Raw genomic sequence first — 25,753 nt, 5'->3', positions numbered from 1 at the left:
TTTTTACAAGCAAACCATTGAGTGATCACTAAATAGTATATAGAACGAGCATCGATAATTGAGTTTATCGATATAGGAAGTCCCTACCTGTCAAGAAAATTTGCCCCACCACGGATTCCTATGTCTGGTAATAACAAATAAAATTTAATTGTTTAGCATAGCATTTGTTGCCTAAACGTTAGGTAGGTATGTATATTACTTTTTGTACCCCAATTGGGCATCAGTATTTTGGGTTAGGTATGCGTTATTCATGTCCACTAAGATACAAGCGCCATAAACAAATAGGACCTTGTTTGACGACGGCCACGAACTTATGTTTATCGACTCAAGACCAAAGAACGGCTTACATCAGTTCAGTCAATACCGTTGCAAAATCCAAGTGTCAAGCATCGATTCACTCACAAGTGCCTTCAAGTTTTTCGCAACGTTTTTCGTTGACGTGCCCCCTACCTGCACCTGTATTCGCGTACCAAGATTATTCGATAGGTGAACTAGCCTAACTGTGATCTCTCAGGGCCTATCGTGAAAATTGAAATTTCGTTGTCTGTCTCTTTATCACTCGTACATATTCAAGTGACAGAGAAGTAAACAACGATTGCCGCGAGTGCAGACGTATTTATGCTTCACATTGCGCGCCTCATTCTAGCCTCGCATAAAATACGCAATGTACAGCGAGCTGCAAAATTGCATGGACATATTTTGGAAACAATGGAATTAATTCATAAAGTGGCTATGCACTTTTGCAGCTGGCTCTACAATAAATTATTGTGCGCACTCGCGGTTCATTCGTTTGTTTCGGACGCACTTTTACGGATTTCAAAGTTCTCAGTCTCACTTATACTGGTTCGGGTAGTGAGAGATGGTAATACAGAGCGTCTGCGTAAGCGCAGGTAGGGCTGGCGTTATACAACTTAGTTAGTCGGCGCGTACGACGCTCCTCGTACAGACAACCGCGCAGCGTTCAAACGAGAACTAGCGATCGCGGGTAAGTTTTCACTTTCCTTTAAATAACGAATCAAGATATAAACAAATATATTAAATATGGTCGTAGGTATGTGATTTTTAGTCATAATTTTAGTTTTATTACGAATTTAAAGTACTATAAGTGTTTCGAACTAGTTTTGTCGCGGTGTATGAATGTGATAGTTGAAATGTTTGTGTTGTGTTACGTATTGAACATTACTGATAGATGAGCAATTAACTGCAAACTACAATACCTATAAAACATGATTATTATACATGTTTACCCCTTTTTGAATGAATGCATGATAGAGGTAGGTACAAGTTTAAGAATCTCAGTGACAAAGTGCAAATGGCGTGCCTGAAATCGGGCCGATTAGCAAATGACCAGGATATGACTCGCGAAACTGAAGAAAGTGCCTACAATTACCAGTTAAACCTCTGTTAACAAAAATTTGTCATATCATCTCACTGTAGTGTCTTTAATGTTAGTTACTACTTTTGGGTATTACCTATGTTTAAGGTTCGTCAGTGGTCAATTCGCCGTACGACCCGTACGTGAACTTATAGCCATAGTTGATTATGATTATAAAATTTTAAACAATGTCATAATTGATAGGAAATTCTTTGGCCTTTTTTGCGAAATGATCACCAGTTACCGAGATGACCTTTATTTACAAAGCATATTTTTTTCTGTAGATGACTTTTGTAACGAAACAATTAACTATATAAGCTTCTAATTAATCCATACCTCCAAAAACAATAATTGGTAGATACCTATGTGCAAATAGGAGCAGGAGGATGGAACCGAAGCAGGCCTCCAACGAGATGGATCGCTGAACTGTCAGCCGTATTCGAACAATAAGATACGATTCCTCAAGCAAAAACGTCACATTTGACACTTGTTTGACACTGGTATATCCGATCCATATCGTTTTAATATCTAATATTTTCGTCATGTGTTTGTCTGTGATGTTCATAACAATTATTTGTTTTTTAGGATTTCCCAACTACATCCTTCCAAAAATACAAAATTATTATACCGAACATTCTCCTCACGTGTGAAAGTCAACACCGACATTGGCAAATTCACCCTGTGCAAAATTGCTGGCAGTAAGCCAGAAAAAAAAAATCGAATATTTGACGTAACTTATTGTTCGAATGCGGCTGTGTTTAAAATCGCATCGAACCGTTGGATACGGGCAGGTAGTGCACCAGGCGTTGTGAATGTTGTGTCCTAATCCACTAGGGTAGGATGTGGTGGTGATCCTTGATGCTCAGGCTGATATGACGATAATGATGAATTTTGTCTGTGTGCTCTATGTGTTATCGTAGTCTGTCATTAATCATATCTTTCTAGAGCACAACTTTATTATTTCTACTGCAGAATTCTTCCTAATGCAAAAAAGTAGAACAGTAAAGAAAAGTGCACTTACAATTTCCTGCTTGCTGACCAAAATGACCTTAATTCCGTTTGCCGCTTACTTCACAGTTGATTACGCATTTATAATTTGCATCCTTCAATTAGAAGTCAAATTACTGTATAATAACTATCGCAGTGCCTATCATTGACTGAAGATTTTCCTTGTGGTACATTACATTGTTACTTTTTAGGGTTCCGTACCTCAAAAGTAAAAAAAGGAACCCTAATAGGATAACTCGTGTGTCTGTCCGACTGTCCGTTCGTCTGTCACAGCCTATTTTCTCCGAAACTACTGGACCAATTAAGTTGAAATTTGGCACACATATGTAAGTTTGTGACCCAAAGAGATAACGTAAATAACGTTTGTGGCGTATAACGTAAATAAATGAATTTTAAATATGACCTCCATTTTTGGGGGGTAAATGAGAAAATTAAAAAATAAAGTTTTTCAAACTATAACGTGTTACATATCAAATGAAAGAGCTCATTGTAAGAGTCTCAAATATATATATATATATATTTTAATTTTAGAATAAATAGTTTAGCAGTTATTCAAGAAAATAGGCAAAAAATTACCATTCCCCCCTTATCTCCGAAACTACTGGGTCGAAAATTTTGAAAAAAATACACAAAATAGTTCTTTACCTATATGTAGATGACAGGAAAACCTATTAGAAATGTGCAATCAAGCGTGAGTCGGACTTAATGTACGGAACCCTTGGAACGCGAGTCCGACTCGCACTTGGCCGGTTTTTATTGGAATCGTAACGTTTGTTGGCGTCAGAAACTATATTTTCAGAAGATTTTTTCGCGGGCGAATCGAAAGGCTATGTCTCGCAAACGTTTGGTATCTTGGCTAGACCCCCTGTGGGCTTAGCCAAGATGAATATCGTTTGCTGAAAACGAAATGATACGTCATTATCTCTCTTCCATATTAGTGCAATAGATAAAAGATACCGTTTTACAGTTTTAGAACAAGAAATTAAAATGAGAATCGGGCTCTATGTACTTACACTTTAAAGTATTATTGACAAAAGTCTTGCTTACTACAAACTACGCTATTGAGAAAGCTTGAAGTACGTACGATAGATGTAAATATTTGACAATATTTTTAAATCGCGTTTCTCAACCTTACGTGTTTAACAAGCGTCAGCGTCAAGCGTTCTTCAGGTCATGTCCCAGTTTACAAAATTTTCTGTTACCAAATTAAACGGGTTAGAAGGTTTTTTTACGTCATGGAAATTTGCAATTAAAATGTTTCGTTCGCGAAAAATGCTTCAAGTACACGTCAACACTACCGAAGAATCTAGATACTGCAGAAATAGAGAAGGATCAGGAGGCTTTCACGTTAATATGTCTACACCTGGATCCGCATCTGTATCCGTATGTGCAAAATCTATCTTACGCTAAGGAGGTGTGGGACGCGTTGGCAGGTATATTCGAAGATAAAGGTATAAACCGGCGGATCTCTTTAATGAATAATCTCTTGGATGAAAAGCTAGAAAATCACAAGTCTACTTAAACAAATTGTACTTTAAAGAAATTAAAGGTATTATGTATGTATTATGTAAAACCTAATAAATAGTTAGCCGCGTTAAGTCACGGCCCTTTGGTTTTGAGTGGCATTGCTATGTGAAGTGACGTATTTCGCAGTAAACGCTATGGAGTATGTGATGAAATATTGCGAACTTTTATGATATTGCTTCATAGTAAAGTTTTAAGGTCGATTAGGTAAATGACCTTGGCGTATAGGTACATTTATTAATTTACCTTCATTGAAGCTTTGATATCTAACCTAACAGATTTCTATAGTTTTTATTGTAAGTTGTCTAAATAAAGTTTCAAGCTGGTAATCAAATAACCTAAAATACCTAATGGTGGTGGTCGTTCAGAGTCTGTGCGGAAAGAGAAGAGTGTACCTATGTGCGTGGAATGTATTGGGCCCCATACATTCCACGACTCTTCTCGTTCCGCACAGACTCTATTTTCAGGCGACTAAGGCCCATAGACATTAGACACCTTGCAGACTAAATACCTACTTATCATCATAATATACGACGCCATCGGAGATTCAGAGGGTGGCGTATTCATACGAGTATATACGATTATAAGCTTAAACCTTGACCATGATAAATAATAATTATTGCAAAGAAGTCCTGGCGATTTATAAGCAATTCGTTTACGCTGGATTTTGGTCCGTAGCAGTAGGGCGGTGAGGTTTGCGCAACCGTGTCACAATTTACCAGTTTGTGTGGCAAGCCGCAGGCACGCAGCCATGTTATGTTGGTAGGATTCGTGCCTAAACAACCAGTAAAACTGGGCCTATTCCACATGTGCGAATATGGCGGGGGCTTACGCCATTCTTACGTACCTATATTAAGTTTATTTGCTGATGGTATGAATAGTAAGAGATAGGAGGGTAAATAGAAATTGGTCGCGATGGTCAATTGCAATCAAATAATTCGTTCTAGGATTCGTTCAATAAAAACAAGATTTAAGCTTCAAACTCAAATTCAAACTTGATCTTTCATTAAATTAACCGCGTTTGCACATCGACTGATGCGTTTCCAATCTGATAAAAATGATGATGATGATGCATTCCTGTTATCCCTCATTAGGAACATATTAGGGCTCACAGAAGAATCTTCCATTTGTCACGATCTTGAGCGGCTACTTCCAGCTCTTTCCAGCCGAGTCCAGTTGAGCCAGCCTCCTTCTCTGATATGGTCTCTGAACGGTCATTCCAGCAAACCTGCGAAAGAAATCTCTAAAACGATTTTCAGATGAAGTAAAGTTTTGGTTTCAAGCTCCAATGCTCATCGAAAAACTAGAAGCCATAGAACCAGATGAATCATAGATATAACAGTGATCAGACAAATCATAATAAGCTCGTGCATAAGGACCTAGTCCTAAGATTCCTAAGTATATGTGGTAGATAGGGCTTGCAATTCGAATTTGTCGAATATTCGACCCGTTTTGATATTCGAATATTCGGCCGCTCACGTTTCGAATATTCGAATATTTTTTATTACTATAAAAAAATCTATGTCATCCGCTGTAGTTACAGTTTCTGTGTGTTTTACGGGTATTTACAGTGAATGAGGAACGGCAGGTACCCAAATACGAAGGAAATAATTTTTTTACTGTATTCCTCTCGATAGACTTCGTGAATACAGTGAAACCTAAATAAATTTAAAAGAAAACGAAATCAAAAAGTATGTTATTTTTACGGTGCGTAAGTTTTAAGTTAAAGGGTCATTCTGTTTATTCAGTACAAGCGTACGTTAAGCCAATTTTTAAAGTCTAAACCTTGCCACTTATCGCAATTCTCAAATTTAATCATACCAAACCTGCCCAACTTGGTAATCTAACCATGCACCTTTAGCTGACGAATAATCCACCCAGTACTCAACTAACTTTTTCCCTTAAATATTCCAATATTATATAATTAGCCGACCATTAGGAATAATAACTTGCCAAAACAAATAAAGTCAATAAAGATTCAAAATACAATGTGAAATTAAAGGCCTTTTTACAGGCCTCTGAGTGATTACAAGTTAATTTAAATCGGAAAATAATTACCCACTAAAAAAAATATCTTACATACCTATGGTTACGTGTTTGGATGGTTAAAGTTATATTATTTCACGCAACGACGCATTTATAATAAGTTTTATCTAGAAATATTAAATACGGTCTAATTTTGGCGTTTTACTTGTTTTTATAAATGTGGGCATCTTATAAATAGTAGGATGATAAAATCCAGTCAATTAAGTGGATTTCTGCCAAATATCCTTAGTTTTAGCAATATGTGAAAAAAGCTTTTGAATAAAACGATAATAAACCGATTTCTCGTTCCTTTTCTTATTTTTTATAATATTCGAATAATTATTCGAATATTCGAATACGTCGTCAGAAAAAGTCGAATATTCGAATATCTGAAAGTTTCGAATATTTGCAAGCCCTAGTGGTAGACCACATAATAAGCTAAACCTACAACGCAAATCGCCGTTAAACCGGCGAAGATCGCCTCACGCACAGCACAGATACCGGGGTTTGCGTCACTTGCGTTACAAAATGCCGCAGGAAATCGAATGCAACTTGCAACAACGCTTCCGTATGTGCGTTGCGGTAACGTTACATCCGATTATTAATCTTGATCTAAATCATGCGCCAATTTTTAAGTGGTTACGTTTAACTTTTCATAAATTAGCCAGTTGCATGATACGCATTGGTATTTAAGGTATTACTACCAGGGTATTACTTATTCAAGATGACATATTTTTGAAGTGAAAACTTCTTTAGCGGCGCTGTGCACTTTTTGAGGTGGGGAAAAAATGTTAAACTCGAGACAGCGTAAGACAATCACGTGACCGTAAGATTTAGATGGCCACTCATTTAGATGGCATTTAAATCAATAAAGAAAAACTCAATGACATTACATGAAAAACCGGTACCTGTAATGTCATTGAGTTTTTCTTTATTGATTTAAATGCCATCTAGTGAGTTTCGCTCTAACTGGTATAAATATAACTCGAGTACTAACAGTGATGTGCTTAGGGCTTTCAAGTAATTAACGCTAACGCTAGATGGCGTTAACCTCAATTATACATAGTGCATTTTGCACTAGTCATTGAGTTTTCACTTCTGCCGGCACTCCCTGAGTGCAACCCGTTGTTTTTTTAAATAGGCCTTCTCTATTAATATAGCGTTCCATGCCTTATAGCATTCGTCGTTTAAGGACCCTCTAGACACCACAAATAATTACAATTTACAACTTAGGTACCTATCCATAAATTAATCGCCTGCAATCGTAGTTTCAAATTTTATTATTTCCTCCATAGATAAAACATGACGTCGGACATCAACGAGTGGTACCGAGGCCGCAAGGTCCTGGTGACGGGAGCCTCCGGCCTCATGGGCAAGGTGCTGATAGAGAAGCTGCTCTACTCCGTGCCTGACGTGGGCTGCGTGTACGCACTGGTGCGAAGCAAGCGCGGCAAGACGCCCGAGTCGCGGATCGAAGACATGTGGAAACTACCCGTAAGTTAAACGAGTGGTACCGAGGCCGCTAGGTCCTGGGCAAGGTGCTGATGGAGAAGCTGCTGTACTCCGTGCCTGACGTGGGCTGCGTGTACGCACTGGTGCGGAGCAAGCGCGGCAAGACGCCCGAGTCGCGGATCGAGGACATGTGGAAACTACCCGTAAGCACAGGGCGGACACGCCATACATCAAAAATGATTTGCGTTTATATGTGTGCGCGGCACGTCTGTACACGCGTCATTGAGTTTCTGACGGAATCCTGACATGAGGGCCTACCGCGAACCACGTTCGACGTGTTGCCTCCCTGTCACACTTACGTACGAATTTACAAGTGCAACAAAGAGGTAGAGCGACTTACGCACACATTCATGTCGCGGCCTGTCGCGGGCGAGGTAATCCGAATCGGGGCGGGGCGGTGCGTGTCCGTTCTGTATGATAATACAGAACTTATTCTGTGCCGTAAGTTCGATGAGTAACAATAACAAGGCTGTAAGGTCTTCTTAAATACGAGGGGCGTTCAAAATATTCTCGGTATTGATATCTTACAACCTCTTCTAAAATTTCTTTCGTTACTGGCCGCTAAGGTTTATTCATTGACATTAAAAAAAAGTATAATTCGAACCGAGATGTTCTTTTGTTTTTCTGCAATTGCTGAACAAACATGAACATCATGTGGGAATTGACAATGTTAACTAAATTAGAACATCGATGCGTGATAAAATTCTTGACAAAACAGGGTAAAAATCAAAAAACCATAAAAGAGGAAATGGATTGTGTTTACCGTGAGTCTGCTCCTTCTTTATCTACCATTTAAAAGTGGTCAAGCGAGTTTAAACGTGGAAGGGAGAGTGTTGAAGACGACCCTAGACCTGGCCGGCCTGTAGTAGCTACTTCACAAGAAAATATTGATAAAGTGGAAAAACTTATATTGGAAGATGGTCGAGTGAAGGTAAAATCTATAGCACAAGTAACCAATCTCTCTATTGGTACCGTACATGATATTATCCATGACCATCTTAATATGTCAAAAGTAAGTGCAAGATGGGTTCCGCGAATGCTGACTCGGCTTCAAAAAGACATGCGTGTAGCTTGTTGTTCCGATTTTATTGACCTGTGCGGTGAAAATCCTGATGAGGTGCTGCAAAGAATAGTTACTGGAGATGAAACCTGGGTTCATCATTATGACCCAGAGAGTAAACAAGAGTCCATGCAGTGGCACATTAAGGGTTCAGCTCATCCCAAGAAGTTCAAGGTCATCCCTTCAGCTGGCAAGGTCATGGCCACGATATTTTGGGATTGTGAAGGAGTATTACTGATCGATTATAAAGAAAAAGGTGTAAATATCACAGGACAGTACTACGCTAACATTCTACGTCAATTAAAGGATGCAATCAAAGAAAAGAGGCGAGGAAAGTTAACCAAAGGTGTTATGCTTCTGCATGACAACGCCCCCGTCCATACTGCTCATATTGCCAAGGCAGCTATTGTTGAATGTGGGTTTGAAACTGTTACTCACCCACCGTATAGTCCGGACTTAGCCCCCAGCGACTTCTTTTTGTTCCCCAATCTTAAAAAGGATCTGCGTGGAAATAAATTTTCCGATGATGAAGCATTGAAGGCGGCAGTGGAGGAGCATTTTTACACCAAAGATAAAAAATATTTTTATGCAGGATTAAAAAAAATAATTGATCGATCTTTTAAGTGTATGAACATAGGGGGGGAGTATATTGAACAAAAAAAAATATCAAACTTTTCGTACTTGTTTGTTTTCATTCTCATACCGAGAATATTTTGAACACCCCTCGTAGTTATTTTCTGTGTTGAACACCCAATTTAGAGTTTAGATTTTCAATGGAAATGGAAATGTCGCCAGCATCCTTGCCTCAAGGGCCTATTTTAGATTTAAGTTAGTTTTTAATTTCTTTTAGTAATACCACTGTATATATCTTGTTTGTAAATAAAATATTTGTTCATACTCTCAGTTATTTAAATTAATGTAGGTAGGTTCTTCTAGGAGAGGGATATTTAAAAAGAGTATATCTGTACCGGATGAGTAAATGCTGTATCCGCGAATCGAACACAGACCACCAAGCGATGGCGAAGTTAACTTCGCATATACGAACACATACATACTCGTAATAACCATTACACCAATCGCTTGTACTTTAATAAAGCCTCTATTATTATTGCAGTCACGTTATTACTATATAGGTATTCGTTTCAAATAACCTTTAACCTGTAAAGTACCTCTTATGTAGCTACAAAATGCAGAGATATTCTCGCCAACGAAACGCAGCTGCTCAACGTGATATGCATAGTTACATAAAATAGTACTTAGTGTTTACTGTAATTACCTAGATACCTCTATAGGAAATGTCTATACATTTCCTAACTGTGCATATCATCGGCTACCATCTACCTAGATCGGCTTTTAAGTCCGTGTCAGCTTTGCATGCAGCACTAACAGTAACGCTGCTGCGGTCATCATCCGAATGTACTTAACTCTTTAGGTACCTATCCATTTGAATCGAATAAGGATAATGACATCTTAAATTACTTGTCCAAGAGAGAATCAGGATTTGCGAGAAACAGATGTGCCAGAATTAACGTTACGTGTATACGTATGATTGAGATATTATAAAAGTATTTAATAATGAATTGCTTTGCTTGCTAGTCGTTGTTTGTTAGCACATTTAACACACAACTGGAAGTGTCAAGTGCCTTTTTCTGTCAAAAAAAATCTTCGAGGTCACCGGGGACCGTAGGGCTGGCTCGTTCCTCGCCCAACGGATCGGCATAGCCATCCAAAGGGGGAACGCAGCCAGCCTTATGGGAACCCTCCCACAGGGATCGGACCTGGGTGATCTAGCCTAATATATACATATTGGGCTAGGTCACCCACATTATCTTTATTTATTTTTTAGGTATTAGTTTTAGTTTTGTAGATAGTTTTAATTTTAGGTTAATTTTTATTTTAAGTTTGTTATTAATTATGTTTATGGTTTTAATAAAAATATACTGGATCATACCTAAGTATGATTATACAGTTTATTTTCCGTTACAGTTATTCTCAAGGCTAAGAGAAGAGAAACCACATGTGATGAAGAAACTGATTCCCGTGACGGGAGACATCAGCTACGATAACCTCGGGATCGAAGATCAGATGCTGAACAAACTTTATAACGAGGTATGTTTCTGTTTAAATTCCATTTTAAGCGAAACTTTAATGAGGTAAGATCAGGAAGGATGATGTGTAGCAAAATATGGTTCTTCCTTCTCATGCTCATAAAATTTGTCTTTATGGATGAGTGTATAAAATAAATTGCTAGTACCCATATAAAATAGGCATTCAAAATAAAATGTTACTTTAAGACTTGTTGCATTAGCAAATAGAGCCGACTCCAGAGCCAACACAGCGTAGAGTGCTGGTTAATTTTAAAAAAATCTAGGGAGCAATTTTTTCTGAAACCGCACTAGACTAGCATATTATGACCTACCTTTTCGTATTGCTTGGGAAGTCCCTATGTTGATATTAACCCTAAAAACTTTTCAAATACTTGTATGCACTCTTATATTGACGAATTTGTTAATTCATTATAGAATTTATAATGTTAAACTTATTAACATCTCTTAGGATAGATTTTTAAAATTGTAATCTGGAAGAGCGAGGTCTCCTGATACAGGTACTTTATACCTAATAGGAGGACTCGACCACTATGTATTTACCAACTAAGATTGAAATGAAATAAATTATTATCTTATCTTATCTTATCTTTCAGGTATCAGTAGTATTCCACTTCGCGGCCAGCCTGCGTCTCGAGGCACCGCTGAAGGAAGGGCTGGAAATGAACACGAGGGGTACTCTGCGTGTCATCGAGATGGCCAGGAAAATGAAGAACCTGGCGGCTTTTGTGCATCTCTCAACTGCATTCTGTTATCCTGATTACGAGAGAATGGCTGAAAAGGTATGATGCTACATAGCTACATATTACACATACTTAGTAAATGTAGCAGTATTTTGGTTTATAGATCTCTCTATATAAACGCTATTATGTAGGTTGACTATAATTGTTAAAAAATAGGATCAATGATTTTTAACGTTAACTATATTTTTGAACTGAATACGGCTGTATCTATCTGCTACTCAATATCACGACAAAATATTAAAGTCAATTACATAGGTACCTATATTTTGGAACAGACAGTGACACTCCGACAATCAGCGAGACGTCAGTATAAACGCGCTCTTTTTCATTTTCCAGTTAGAATATAAATTGCTAATCCACTTCTAACTTTCTAGGTTCACGACCCACCCCACAACCCCCACGAAGTCCTGCGCGCCGCGCAATGGCTGACCGACGACCAGCTGAACCTCTTAGCCCCTTCCATCATGAACATGCATCCCAACTCGTACCTGTACTCCAAGCGGCTGGCCGAGGCGTTGGTCAGGGAGGCTCATCCGGAACTACCGGCGTGTGTAGTTCGACCCAGTATAGGTGAGATATTATAAAAGACGACCCACCCCACAACCCCTACGAAGTCCTGCGCGCCGGGCAATGGCTGACCGACGACCAGCTGAACCTCTTAGCTCCGTCCATCATGAACATGCACCCCAACTCGTACCTGTACTCCAAACGGCTGGCCGAGGCGTTGGTCAGAGAGGCTCACCCAGAACTACCGGCGTGTGTAGTTCGACCCAGTATAGGTGAGATATTATAAAAGACGACCCACAACAGAACCCCCACGAAGTCCATCGCGCCGCAAAATGGCTGACCGACGACCAGCTGAACCTCTTAGCTCCGTCCATCATGAACATGCATCCCAACTCGTACCTGTACTCCAAACGGCTGAACTACCGGCGTGTGTAGTTCGACCCAGGTGAGTGATTCCTGATTAGAAATAATAGAATACTACAGAACCATAGGAAATCAGAATTCATACGACAGAAGGCCCTATTCTGCAGCGGCCGACTTGTGACCAAATCCTAATAATTTGCGTAATAGGTAAAGTCTATTTTTTTATTCGGTAGACTGAAATAACAGTTCATAGTATGAACATAAAATGTCATTTCATACTATGAAATGTCATTTTAGTCTACCGAATTAAAAAATAGATTTTAGATGTGACAAGGAAACATCTTAAAACCAATCATTGCCACAGAAAACTTAAGAATGAGTTTGTATGTTTTGAGTATTTAGTAATTCCTCGCTAAAAGATGCTTAAGCTGCTCAAATCACCATGTTGAAGTGACCGAATACGTCGGTCGACCATTTCTAGAAAACAATCGCTATAATGTACATTATCACATGTAATTTCAGTGACCCCCTCATACAAGGACCCGATGCCAGGCTGGGTGGACAACCTCAACGGGCCCATCGGGCTCATGGTGGGCGCTGGAAAGGGCGTGATCCGCTCCATGCACTGCTACGGCCATTACCACTGCGAGGTCATTCCCGTGGACATCGCGATCAACGCCATCATCGTGATCGCGTACAAGATCGGCACGCAGACGGAACGGTAAGTAACATCCACTAATCATTGTCATGGACAAATGACTAAAATTAAATACCTTTCAAGAGACGCTGTTACTAAGTAACTACATACATCAATACAGAGAGTTACGACACCAAATGACAACCAATCAAGACCTTTTTATAAAAGTGAATACACCTTGTGAAGCTGGGTTAAGAGCCCATCAACGTGCACACTAGCGCCACTGCTAAATAATCCTGAATATTTAAATTTAACGAAATATTTAAAAAAAAAAGGGGGGGCGCTACATACTGTATCTTGTATTAAAGTACTTTTTGAATACATCAAACTAGTTTCTATGTTGCTGGATTCGTCAATCTATGCGTCCAAAGTTAAAACGGCCGTTTTTGTTTTGAGTTTATAGATTGACGAATCCAGCAACATAGAAACTAGTTTGATGTATTCAAAAGGTACTTTAATACAAGATACAGTACGTAGCGCCCCTTTTTTTTAAATATCATTCGTTAAATTGAAATAATCAGGATTATTATGGCGCTAGTGTGCACGTTGATGGGCTCTTAACCAACCCAACATTATGTTCTCACAAACATAAAATGCGCTATTACATATGGTTGATTTCGAATTACAGACATCCCTAACATCAACAACCCGACTCAACTTTATACAATTTAGAAGGATTCAATTTTTTTTGCAGGCACAGTCTAAACCAAACCTTAATTCCTTGTAACAAAGCTAACTTTCCATTCCAGGTCTCCAGAGCTCCCCGTCTACAACATAACAACAGGCGACGACAGAGACACCACCTGGAAGCAAGTGCTGGACAACGGCAAGGCGACCATCCGGAAGTACCCCTTCGAGGGCCCGCTGTGGTACCCCGATGGGAACATTCGGCACAACAAGTTCATACATAGCCTGTGTGTGTTCTTTTACCATCTTGTGCCGGCTTATTTGATTGATTTCCTGATGCTGATCTTTGGACAGAAACGATTGTAAGTATAATTAATATTAGTTACTTAATCCAATGTTAGTGTATTAATTGCAATTTTAGTGTGTGTTTATTATGCAATTGCGTGGGTATTTGCTACATATGAAGTGCATGTACATGTTTGTGCAAAGATAGGTACCTACATCTTTTTTAATTTTGTATTAAGCAGAAACGTCTGTGAACTTAACCTACATCTTTTTTTACTTACAACAAGTCCAGCGGTTGTTACCACTATTATGCCAATTTCGGCATCATAAAGAAACATTTAAAGTCAAACGGCGTTATTTATAAACGTTTGCTAAGTTAATCAGCTGATGATCGTCGTTTGTCCCTCTCTATGACATAACGACAGATAGGGACAAACGACGATCATCAACTGATTAAGTTAGCAACCGTTAATCCATGTGGTACCCAGATGGGAACATTCGGCACAACAAGTTCATACATAGCCTGTGTGTGTTCTTTTACCATCTTGTGCCGGCTTATTTGATTGATTTCCTGATGCTGATCTTTGGACAGAAACGATTGTAAGTATGATTAGCGTTAGGTACTTGATCCAATTTTAGGCCTAAGATACACTTGTAAGTTTTACTTACGTAAGTAAGGACACAGCTATACTACAGAATGAGATATGAAATATCATTATCTCATTGTAACAATATAGCTTTGTTCCTACTTACGTAAGTAAAACATACAAGTGTAATTTTGGCCTTCCTTAGTGTACTGTGTTATGCAATTGCGTGGGTATCTGGGTATTCGCTACAGATGAACTTTCTGTTTTTATTTTACTTACAACAAGTCCAGCGGTTGTTACCACTTTTATACCAATTTTGGCATCATGTGCATGGAAGTTTCTTTTAACCGTTATTCGATCTCTAATTTCAAGAAATTTCATATATCCCATATCCTACGGACCGTAGGGTCCCAAGCATGATTTTCGCTATCATAATAGCTGCAAAACATGGAACAGTCAGCAGCAATAGTTGCTAAGCGGGCGAGGTGTTCAAAATGACCTTGACGCGACTTTATTGTTAAGAGAATAAGAGCGTGTCAAGGTAATTTTGGTTGTGTCGCCCGCTTAGCAACTTCTGCTGCTGACTGTACAATCAAACTTGTATGCGATCACATAGATACAATTATTTGCAATAAGTATATACATAGGTAAATCCCTAAAACTCTTATAATTTTCTTACAGCATGGTTAGAATCCAAAACAGAATATCCGTCGGACTCGAAGTACTGCAGTATTTCACAACCAGGGAATGGTGGTTCGACACGTACAACTTCAAGGCCCTACCAAAGTCCCTGAACGCTGAGGACTTCAAACTGTTCCCTATGGACCTGACCATTATTAAAGACGAGCCGTATATTGAGAGTTGTATGATTGGCGGGAAATTGTACTGCTTGAAGGAGAAAATGGAAAATCTGCCCAAAGCGAGACTGCAGAATAACATGTAAGTTTAGCTTTCTGATGTGCAGCCGGAAAGATTCGAAAATTGCGAAATATCCAGATTGAAAAATTTCGGAAATTTCTCATGTTTTTGTATGAAAAAAATTCCGTTTCTAAAATGAATGGTTTCTTAATTTCCCAGGAAATTTTCCTGATATTTCCGAATAGTTTTCAATAGTTTTTTTTATCTTTCCGCAACTTGTACATTTGTAGATAGTATTGATCTCATTTAAAAAAGATACCTGTTATGTAGGGTCTCAAATCTGTGGTAGAGACCTAAACCTAGAGCTAAGCTAAGCTAGACCTAAACCAGAGACCTAGACCCAAACCTAGGATGCGGGAAACTTACATTTTGTTTCAGATAGGGACCCTAAAACATTAGCGTTTAATGTTTGAAGCATTTATTTTACTAGATTGTCGAAAGGTTATCTCATAGATATCGCAATAGCGAACATTATTGAACCGTTAACTTTGAACGGGATTTCCTCTTGCAAAATGCACAAACATTACAAAACTGTTGTTATTTATTGTTAACTGCTGCGATAATATAAGGAAAACTGTATTTAATAAAATGATATAAGGCAGTAACGACTTGAAACGATGCACTGTACCCTTTACCTATGTACTTACGAAATGAATACATTAGAACGAGTTGGGAATATCCCTATCAAGGTTACCTGCACTTATTTGACCGAATTAGGTATACCTGACAAAAAGGTCATGTACATATATTTTTGAAACGTTGGTCTGTAAAAGCAGACCAACGTTCCAAATATATATGTACATGACCTTTTTGTCAGGGTCTCAGAGGAGTGTATATATATTTTTAGAACATTGGCTTGTAAACAGATGTTTGCGAACTCGAACTACATGTTTAAAGTACCTACTTAAAGTTTTGGGATATATCGTTTGACTCTTGTAACACCGAATTGTTTCCACGCGCATTTTTTTTGACAGTACATCGTGACTTCCTGAGTATATAACTTACTTAGTGTCAGTTGCACCAAATCGCCTGTCACGGTTAAAACGCTCGTTAAATTTTATTGTATGGGAAGATTGGGAAGTTTACTGCTGAATGATGTTGATCAGTCTGTCAAATGTGGTTGGTGCAACTGGCCCTTAACGTGCTAAACGTTACATTAGTGCAGCATGATGTACGCCCTTAATTTGTCAAAGGATAATGGACCTTCTGTGAAAGTAATATTATTTTGCACCTCTGATGTTTATTTATTTATTTAAACTTTATTGCACAAAATATATACAACAATGTACAAATGGCGGATTTAATGCCAAATGGCATTCTCTACCAGTCAACCATAGGGCCAAACAGAGATACCTACAATTGGTGCAGAGAGACATATATTGAGACATTAAAATCTTAGGACATCGATCGTTACTGTTATTCCGATTATAGTTAAAGAAAACTTCCTTTTCCAGTCTATGGGTGTTAGACAAGCTGGTGTCCGTGTTCCTCTACTTGCTGGTCGTGTACTGGATCGCGTCCTACTTCGAACCGGCGCGGGACCTACTGTCCTATGTCCCGCTGGTGCGGTATCTGCCGCTCGTCGGGAAAGTCGTATTTCCTCAGTAGATATTAAGACGAAAACTAAGCCCCATTTTCCTCTTTGGATATTAACGTTACTTAAAGTGTCATTGAATAGAACTTGCTAACTATGTAAACAAAAGTTACTAGTAAATTGACACAGGCGGTTTGTTTACATAGCAAGTTCTATTGAATTACACTTTATAAGAAAATATTGTTACACACAATTTGATGTATATTAACCGTAGCTATGCCCCAGTTTGATTGGTACATTTTAGAAAGCTTTCATTTTTTGTTTTTCGCTCCGCGCATAATAATCAAAACATCAATAAATGACAAACGAAGGGGCATACTACGGTTAATACACAATAAATTGTTTTTTTTTTTTTCATAAAATGAAAATGAGGACATGCTTGTATGGAGAAGCGCTTGTCTATACTCTCAAGATATTCTTAAAACTTAACGCTTTTTATAGGTAGTTAAAATGTGTATAATGGTTGTATAGGTAATCTACAAATATAAGAACATACTTTTATGTAATACATCGTTGGTAAAAAAATCGACTGCAAAGTGTGTACATAAATCATTATGAGTACTACTACTGTTTCTTTTAATATAGTAACCATTAATAATGATTCTGTAATTAATGTAAATACCTGTAACTACTTGGTTTGTTTGTATATTTGCTCATATAGGTAATAATCGATCTAAGTATAAGTAGGTATAGGTAAGTTAATTACAGTTAAAGTACTTTGTTTTTAAAAATGTTTTGGTATAGCACATTTAATTGTGTGTGGACGTATTTTGAAAACTCAAAGTTACTTTTACGATCAGCTTTAATCATTCGTTTATATTCTGTAAGCGTAGTATTTTGCTAGAACACTATATGTTACGTTTGTATATTTTGTACTTAATAAAGTATTCAAGTTATTGTTTTGAACATTATTTCATGGCAAACTTATGGTCCTACGTACCTACCCGTTGATATTATAAGTACCTAGGTACTAGATAATTATGTGCAATAAATAATGAGGCAAAATAAATAGCTCATTAAAGAAACTCACAGACATACCTACACTTTAAATAAACCCTGATAAGAAATACCTATATAGTAATGGACCCTATAATGGACGTGGAACCGGTAATGGGACATAAAACCACAAATCCTCTAAAATAAGTATGTAAAAGTAGTTTATAAACACTGGCAATATTTTACCATAAATAAGAGTCATAGAGCTGTTTAAGTTTGACTTTTTATTAATTTCGGTTACTTTTTAAGAAATTGGCGCCAACCCAAAAGTTGTCGTGTCACTGGAAAAAATAACCAGTAAGAATTCTTAACAACTTCGCTAAGAGAGGTGAGTTCATATATTAAATTGTAGTTAATTATTACTTGGTGTAAACTAGAATGTGTTTTGTTAATTGCATCTACCATGAGATAAGGTATACAACACATTATGTTATGACTCTAGAGATGTATAAAAAATAGTGGTATTTTGCCCAATCCCATTATAGGAGCTGTAAAACTGCATACCTCCTATGATGGGATAATTTACATAATGATGCTTGCCATGGCGTAATTTCATGTTTAAACAATACAGAAGTATAATGTAGTTACTCGTACGAACTATGTCAGGAGGTCTCCTCGGACTTCGGATAAATTAATATCGTTTTTACAAAATTTTATTTAACTTGCCCTGTTAGTTTCTATACAGGATGGATTTTCTTTTTGGGTCAGTGAGGGCAGCCAACAGATCCTGTGCTGCGACGAGAAAACGGTCTTAGAAAACCTTCCCTCGATTTCAAATTAATGAAGATTGGCTTTTACAGATTTTGGAAAAAACATACAGGGTGCGAGAAAAAGGTAATTTTTGACAAACTTTTTTTTGATGCCAATCGATCCCATTCCTATTGAGGATCAACAGCTTGTATGGAACTAAAAAAAAATTCCGGCTAGAAAAGCCACAAATCGAGGAAAACTTTTCCCATACAATTTGTATGAAAATGAAAACTTTTATTTTTCACATGCTATTTTTCTATGCCAATTGATTCCATTCCTATCTAGTATCAATAGTTTCTTTGGGGTCAACTTACGGTAATGTACTAAAAAGCCACAAATTAATAAAAACTTTTTCCATACATTTACTATGGAGAAAATGAGAAATTTAATTTTGACCCCAAAAATACTATTGAGACTGGATAGGAATGGAATCGATTGGCATACAAAAATAGCATGTGAAAAATAAAAGTTTTCATTTTCATACAAATTGTATGGGAAATGTTTTCCTCGATTTGTGGCTTTTCTAGCCGGAAATTATTTTTTGTTCCATACAAGCTTTTGATCCTCAATAGGAATGGGATCGATTGGCATCAAAAAAAAAAGTTTGTCAAAAATTACCTTTTCCTCGCACCCTGTATGTTTTTTCCAAAATCTGTAAAAGCCAATCTTCATTAATTTGAAATCGAGGGAAGGTCTTCTAAGACCATTTTCTCGTAGCAGCACGGGATGTGGTAGCTGCCCTCACTGACCCAAAAAGAAATCCATCCTGTATTAGTTAGTGTGGTTCAAATCTTGGAAATGGCATTTGAGCCACTTTCGGATTTCCGATTGAGTTGAAATTTTGGATACGTATGCAAATCGGATGACAATGCAATCGGGTGACAAAAATGACTAATAACTAGTTTTACAGTACATATGGGGCTACTTTTCCGCACTAGTGCATAAAATAGCACTTTTCGTGCGTATGTCGAAACTTTAAAGTGTCATATGTACTGTAAAACGTTGTTCGATACACGTGCGAATAGGTAATTCGCAACTCGTGTCGATTTAAAACACTCCCTTCGGTCGTGTTTTAATTTATCACCACTCGTTTCGAATTTCCTCTTTTTCGCACTTGTATCGAAAATAACTATTTTGCCAAAAACTTATTCCCTATTCCAATATCTTATACTGATAGGGTATGCCCATTATAGGGGGCCCATTACTGGATCCACGTCCATTACCGGGGTTCCATTACTGGAGCTTTGGTGTCCATGACTGGAGAAAAAACACATACTTTTAATTTATTAATTATGTGGAAACTGACTGCAGTATCTTTGATACAACACGCCTGAAACATGAAAGAAGGATAGGATATTCATCTTTTAACAAGCTAAGCGGTAGAACTTTTACATGTATCAGGGAAATATCACAAATACTCCAAATTTCCCCTTAAATGTCCCATGACTGGTGCCGTTACTATACTCCTTTATTGGCAGACGTGTAAAAATGTTAAACGTTTCGTAGACAAAATAAGACTAAGTAGGTACTTTATATTATATCGTTGGAATAAAACATACAAAAGATTAAGTGTAATAAACAAAGTTTATCATTAAAATTATGTAGGTACATTTGGCTTCTACGATTCGGTATATTTTTTATTTATTAAACAAAGTGTCACAGTCGCGGTGCATCCAGTTTTTCTGATTACACCAAATTACAAATGGGATGAATATTAAAACATAAATAGGTAGTTACATACGTACCTATACCTAATCTACATTTAGCACCGGTTAGGGTACTTTATCAATGGCAATGAACGACACAAGTTTGCAGTGCAGATACAAAACTTGTGTATTGATACAACTCTGTTTTATTAACCCAGATACTAAAGTGCCAGTTTCATTGTTTTTTAAAGTTTTTTTCTGCCTCCCAACCTGGTTTTGTTGTAAAATGACAGATTAGGTAGTAAACTTGGCAATCCGACTGTCATTTAACTTTTAGTTATAAGTAACTAAAAGTTAAATGACAGTCGGATTGCTAAGGTGCTTAAATATAGTTGGACCATAGAGAAAAAAATACATAGATTGCTCACTCCATACATCAGTTTTGGTACCAAAAAGACTATTATTTTCAGTGTGGACATCAAGCATCGAGAAAAACTGATATATGTAGTGAGCACTCTTGTCTTAGTATATTTCTCTATGGTTGGACTAAGCTAATTCTACAACAACTATGATAAAGTGCCATATCTATTTTCATAGAAATTTGACGTTAATGCACTTCGACACTGTCATTGCAACGTCTATACAGAGTTAACTTGGTCCAATTCTACCACTCAGTCCCCAAACCTCTCCTCTATAGCGCCAGTAAGCAGGCCTATATCGTGCTCGCATATGAAGAAGCACCGTTGAAAGCATCCGAGGTCGTTCAGGCGGCCGTTATAGAACATGGAGCCGCAGGTCTCGTTGTCGCCGCCGTCTGGTTGCTGGTTGCCCCAGCCCGTGTAGCCGCTGTCTTCTAGCGAGGTGCCTGATAACAATAGGCTACATGACTAATTTTTTTTATGGTATCAATCGATCGGGTTTGTTTTTAGGATCAAATGTCTATATGGGACCCATTGCATTAAAGTAACACAAAAGTCAGAAATTGTAGTCAAAGTCCGACAGTCGCACTTCACTCGCGAAACGCCCTATACAAAACGGCCAGAGGCCGTGACGTCATCGCCCATCTTGTAGTATGGACAAAACAAGAAAATTGCGTTTTTGTCGGTGAAATATTGCGTTTATGTATACCTATAGTTGCTATATAATATTTTTTTGGATGAAATGTAAGGAATCGAATGGTACCCTTACTTTTATCGTTTTTGGAAGTTAAAAAAAACTTAAATTTTGAAACTTTCTGGTCCTGTAATTTTCTAATTTTTCAATATTTTATTTTAATATCCACATTATTGTGATAAATTGCTCGTTTGCTATCTATTTTACTAGATTTTGTTATAAAATTCAACATGTGTCATCATCCCTATTGTTACGATCCGACAAGTGTTTTATACAGGGTCATTTTTCGACCGTTAGCCGTATTGTGCGAGGTGATTAGGTAGGCTATACTGAACAACTTTTTCTATGGGACCAACTCCGAAATCACAAAAATTAGTAGGTACTTTCAATTTTTTAGGTCTGGATTTATACTGTTCATCTACCTCAGGGTTGGCAAACTGATTAGAAGAAGAGGCATCCTAATAAAAAAATACGTTTTAGAAATCTCAAAGAGTTACATGTGTAGACTTGTCAAGATTGTTGCTGTAAGTAGTTAGGTATTTAAGTAAATAATACGACGCGCCGCATATACAATAACATAAGTAACATGATTAGACCTATATTCGCCCAATGAAAATAATATTGTAACAAGTATTTTGCAATAACACAGTCAATTACTAAGTAAGTGACTTCACGTCTACAAATAAATAAGTGCGTCACGTCTTAAGTAGGTACCCACTTAGATTATATTCAATTCTACTCAGGTTTATTATAATTATTATACTTATTAATTCTGTTGAAGTCACAAAGTTGAAGTATACAAATTCCAACCTTGAAATAGGTGATAGGATAAAAAGAAAGAAAAGAAATGCATATTACCCAGTCGTAACTTAGCTTAGCTGTTAGAATCTGTTCGGAAAGAGAAGAGTCATGGAATGTATGGGGCCCTATACAATCCACGACTCTTCGCACAGACTCTAAAGTTTTGTGTAAAAAATATGATTCTATACGGGTATGTTAATTATCCGGCTCGAAGGACCATGTATAAGAGCGTATGAAGGCCTTTAGATCTTGGCGGGTAAAAATTCTGCGTGCAAAATCATAGATCTTTAACTTTTAAGTAATTAGTTGTAGGTAGGCAATGTAGTGTAGGTAAAACTACAAAGCTACCTAAATCAAGTTTTGAACTCTGTAGACAAATAAAGGAGGGATCAAAATTTAAAAGCCCAATATCTCACCGTCTTTAGGATAGTCCTCAGTGGCATAAAAAGACTAACCTTTAATAGTTTTCCACCCGTCACTTTCCCTATTGTGAAAGCCAAGATAGACCGCTCCACTCAAGAAGTTCCCTTTAACCTTGCTCTTCGGGGCTTCCTCGGTGATCTTGACCAGATAGTCAGCCTCAGATTGGCTGTTGATGACGGCTAAATAGGACTGTTCTGCGCTGCACACGGCGTGGGCGTCCGTCCAGTTCATTGGGGAGAGGTGGAACTTGTAACATTTGCCGAAATCCTTATTGTAGTGGTAACCTGAAATTTGCGATTGTTATAAAAAAAAATTGTCGAAAGAAAAAAACATGCCAGGTCATGCACGGAGAAGAGAAACGAATAGGAAAAGAAAATCTGAAATTATAATCACCACGAAAGCATACCTATTTATAGTTCGAAATATTCCCTAATGTAACGATGTGTGTTAATATTTTCGGTTTGGATTTCCCTCAACAGGTTTGCTGTCCGGTAATCCCCCAACTGGCCGCATTGTCAATTATAATTAATTGCACGTAGGATTTCTAGTAGTATTATTTAAGAAATTTAACTTTCGGCCTTAGCCTCCTTATTAGGATGCTTAGGGGTCTCCAAACTTTTTTACCTGGTGGGGTCAGATTGCACCTCCACAAACTTTCACGCGGGCCACCATCGGTTTTTTTTGCGCCGGAAAATCTGTAGGATTAGGTTTGTGAGACAGGCATAGGTAGCTAAGGCTATGCCTCCGCTGCGCTCCGCGGGCCGGACCGGAGGCTTCCGCGTTAGCTGTCCGCGGGCCGGATTTGGAGACCCCTGCTTTATTGGAACAGCTCCATCAAGAAGTGCGTAGAAAATAGATTTAAACTTACTGGGATCAGGCATATCACAAAGCGTGTTCCAATCCAGATCGAGCAGACTCTTCTTGCAGATGAAGGGGTATTTCCGGTCGCAACGGTCGTCGTTGAGCGTGTTTTCCCGCCGCCAGATCACGCAGTCTTCCACGTTGTTTGCGTCGTTCGGCTCGCCGGGACCCCAGTTGCTGAACACGTCTAGTATTGGACGACCTGGGAATGTTAATTATGGTTACTTCAACCTAGAGTCATACCCCCTTAGTGTAAGGCCTGAGTGGACGGGGCGTGCAGCGTGGCGTCGGGCTCACAAGTAATTTGAGCAGCGTGCACTAAGGCCGCTCCTATACGCTTGCATTTGTTTAACATGCACGCCGCAGATAGGCGACAAACGACGATCATCAACTGATTAACTTAGCAGACGTTTATGAATAACGCCATATAATATAGATATCATGTAGATCAGTGGTCTGACTTCCGTTTGCAGCATCTTAGTTTTTGGTTTGGAAAATGAGTGGCGTTTCAGACGATATACTTAGCTAATCACTGAAATTACTATAGTTTAGTTAGGCACCTGAGTGCGTCTTACTCTACATAAAAAACTAATCAAGAGATATAGGTAATTAACAAGACATATAGGTAGAGAAGAACCAAAATGACGGGGCCAAAGTGATATTTTGTGGCTTTCTTGTTTTATGAAAGTGGAAAGGTGCCGGTGAAAGGTTTCATAAACGCATACCTACACTTGATCGAGCCAAACGTTGTAAGTAATCTCGATTTTCACCCGTTGTCAGAGGGCATAGTAGCGCGTAAATCGGAACAATTCTCCCTCTCTCTCTCGCTCAGGGCTATAACCGTGAAAATCGAAGTTCGCAAACTGCGGGCATTTTTCTCTGACACTCTAATTACGCCTTCATTAGAGTAAAAGAGAAAGATCCCCGCAATTTGCGAATTTCGGTTTTCCTCAGAAGTGGGACAGCGGATCTGGGAGTGAGCTTGATACCCATGTTTTCGTGAATGATCAACTTATTTATGCCTAAATAAAATGTTAGCAGCTATCAGCTATAAAAAAATAAAAACAATAACTAGGCTTATCAAAAGGTCAAAATTTTTTCAAGTTCATTTAAATAAAGGGTTAGATATAAATTTTCAAATGTATAAAAAAAATATGTTTACATAAAAAACCAGTCAACTGATTATGATCAATGTCAATATGTTAGGTACCTAATTTGTTTATTAAAATTTAACTAGCTTGTGATCGTTTGGTTGGTAAACATCGTTGTTATGTCTGGTTGCGTTAAATTAAAATGCATATGTGTACATGTACGTTGGACTAAGTTAATTCAGCTTTAGTTTGTTAAGATACCTATCCTATCGTAACACTGACGTTGATTCTTTATTTGACTAAATTAGCAAATCAAGCATTAACTTATTTTTATGGGTGTTTTTATATTACAATTGATAATATGTTAGGAGGGCACTCACCGTCAATTGTTTCCCAGACTCCTTTCGCCAACAAATCCGAAATTCCAACATATACCCACGAAAACGGTTGTGTTCTATTCCATAAACACATCACAGCCTCTGCCTCTACCTCATCTTCAGCGTAGAACAAACTGGCCCCCTCCATGGCACATCTCTTCCTCGCATCAGACCACGTCCTGTGTATCGTATGTATTTTATAAAACGCCTGTGACTCCTCTATGAAAGTGTAGTCTTTCCGGAAGAAAGTTTTCTTCTGCTGCCCCTCTAAAACCGAAAAAGGCGCTTAAAAGATAAAATACGCAATCATCCGTTAACTGAATCATTGTTTTGAACACTTACGTGAACACTGGCATATTAATTGCACTAATAACAACACTGACAGTGTCTTGAGCGAGCTCATGATGAAAATCACAGCATGTAAACAAAGCACAGGCACGACTTAGTCATAAGTTACTGGTACGGACACGCGTGCAGTCCGATGATTCGTACTACAATGAAGACGCTAGGACAGTGGTCACTTGGCCAGCTTGGCCTGTGTTATGTCGTCGCGACCTAACGAGCATAACAGGAAAAACGCCCAGATAATACTTATTCGCTTTGGCGAACCGGTTGCAAGAAATATTGTAACTTAATTTATGTAGGTTGGTCACAAGATTTTAAGATGGAATATAAAATTTAATTGCCTGATTTTTTTTGCTTGTTAGCTTGGTCATACATAAATACCCGTGAATTTAGTAAAGTCTGTCCAACCTAACTGTGCAA

General features: G+C 38.1%; 2 protein-coding genes across 2 annotated transcripts; one reads left to right on the top strand and one right to left on the bottom strand.

Annotated features, from left to right (window-relative positions):
* The first annotated feature begins 923 nt into the window (after positions 1–923).
* On the top strand, positions 924–16,988 carry LOC134648739 (putative fatty acyl-CoA reductase CG5065). Its single transcript, XM_063503249.1, has 9 exons — positions 924–985; positions 7,228–7,426; positions 10,491–10,613; positions 11,206–11,391; positions 11,727–11,922; positions 12,745–12,943; positions 13,669–13,908; positions 15,100–15,357; positions 16,791–16,988. Exons 2-9 carry the CDS (start codon positions 7,235–7,237, stop codon positions 16,942–16,944), a joined length of 1,548 nt encoding a protein of 515 aa, XP_063359319.1. The 5' UTR covers positions 924–985; positions 7,228–7,234; the 3' UTR covers positions 16,945–16,988.
* Positions 16,989–20,950: 3,962 nt separating this feature from the next.
* On the bottom strand, positions 20,951–25,499 carry LOC134648764 (secretory phospholipase A2 receptor-like). The gene is made up of 5 exons (XM_063503311.1): positions 25,331–25,499; positions 24,992–25,255; positions 23,528–23,722; positions 22,692–22,943; positions 20,951–21,187 (listed from the first exon to the last, which is right to left on the bottom strand). Exons 1-5 carry the CDS (start codon positions 25,389–25,391, stop codon positions 20,994–20,996), a joined length of 966 nt encoding a protein of 321 aa, XP_063359381.1. The 5' UTR covers positions 25,392–25,499; the 3' UTR covers positions 20,951–20,993.
* Between the last annotated feature and the right edge of the window lie 254 nt (positions 25,500–25,753).

The sequence above is a fragment of the Cydia amplana genome, chromosome 6, assembly GCF_948474715.1.
Source record: "Cydia amplana chromosome 6, ilCydAmpl1.1, whole genome shotgun sequence".
NCBI lineage: Eukaryota > Metazoa > Arthropoda > Insecta > Lepidoptera > Tortricidae > Cydia > Cydia amplana.
The sequence above is the reverse complement of the archived record's forward strand: the minus strand, read 5'-3'. Positions and strand labels throughout refer to the sequence as shown.

Bases quoted from the DNA above. Each gene is read 5' to 3' on its own strand.
- LOC134648739 (XM_063503249.1), top strand. From the start codon at position 7,235: ATGACGTCGGACATCAACGAGTGGTACCGAGGCCGCAAGGTCCTGGTG. The intron at 7,427-10,490 runs GTAAGTTAAACG...TTTCCGTTACAG, and splicing joins AAGACATGTGGAAACTACCC to TTATTCTCAAGGCTAAGAGA. The intron at 11,923-12,744 runs GTGAGATATTAT...ATGTAATTTCAG, and splicing joins TGTAGTTCGACCCAGTATAG to TGACCCCCTCATACAAGGAC.
- LOC134648764 (XM_063503311.1), bottom strand. From the start codon at position 25,391: ATGAGCTCGCTCAAGACACTGTCAGTGTTGTTATTAGTGCAATTAATA. The intron at 23,723-24,991 runs GTGAGTGCCCTC...TAACATTCCCAG, and splicing joins AGTCTGGGAAACAATTGACG to GTCGTCCAATACTAGACGTG. The intron at 21,188-22,691 runs GTTAGTCTTTTT...TATTGTTATCAG, and splicing joins CGGGTGGAAAACTATTAAAG to GCACCTCGCTAGAAGACAGC.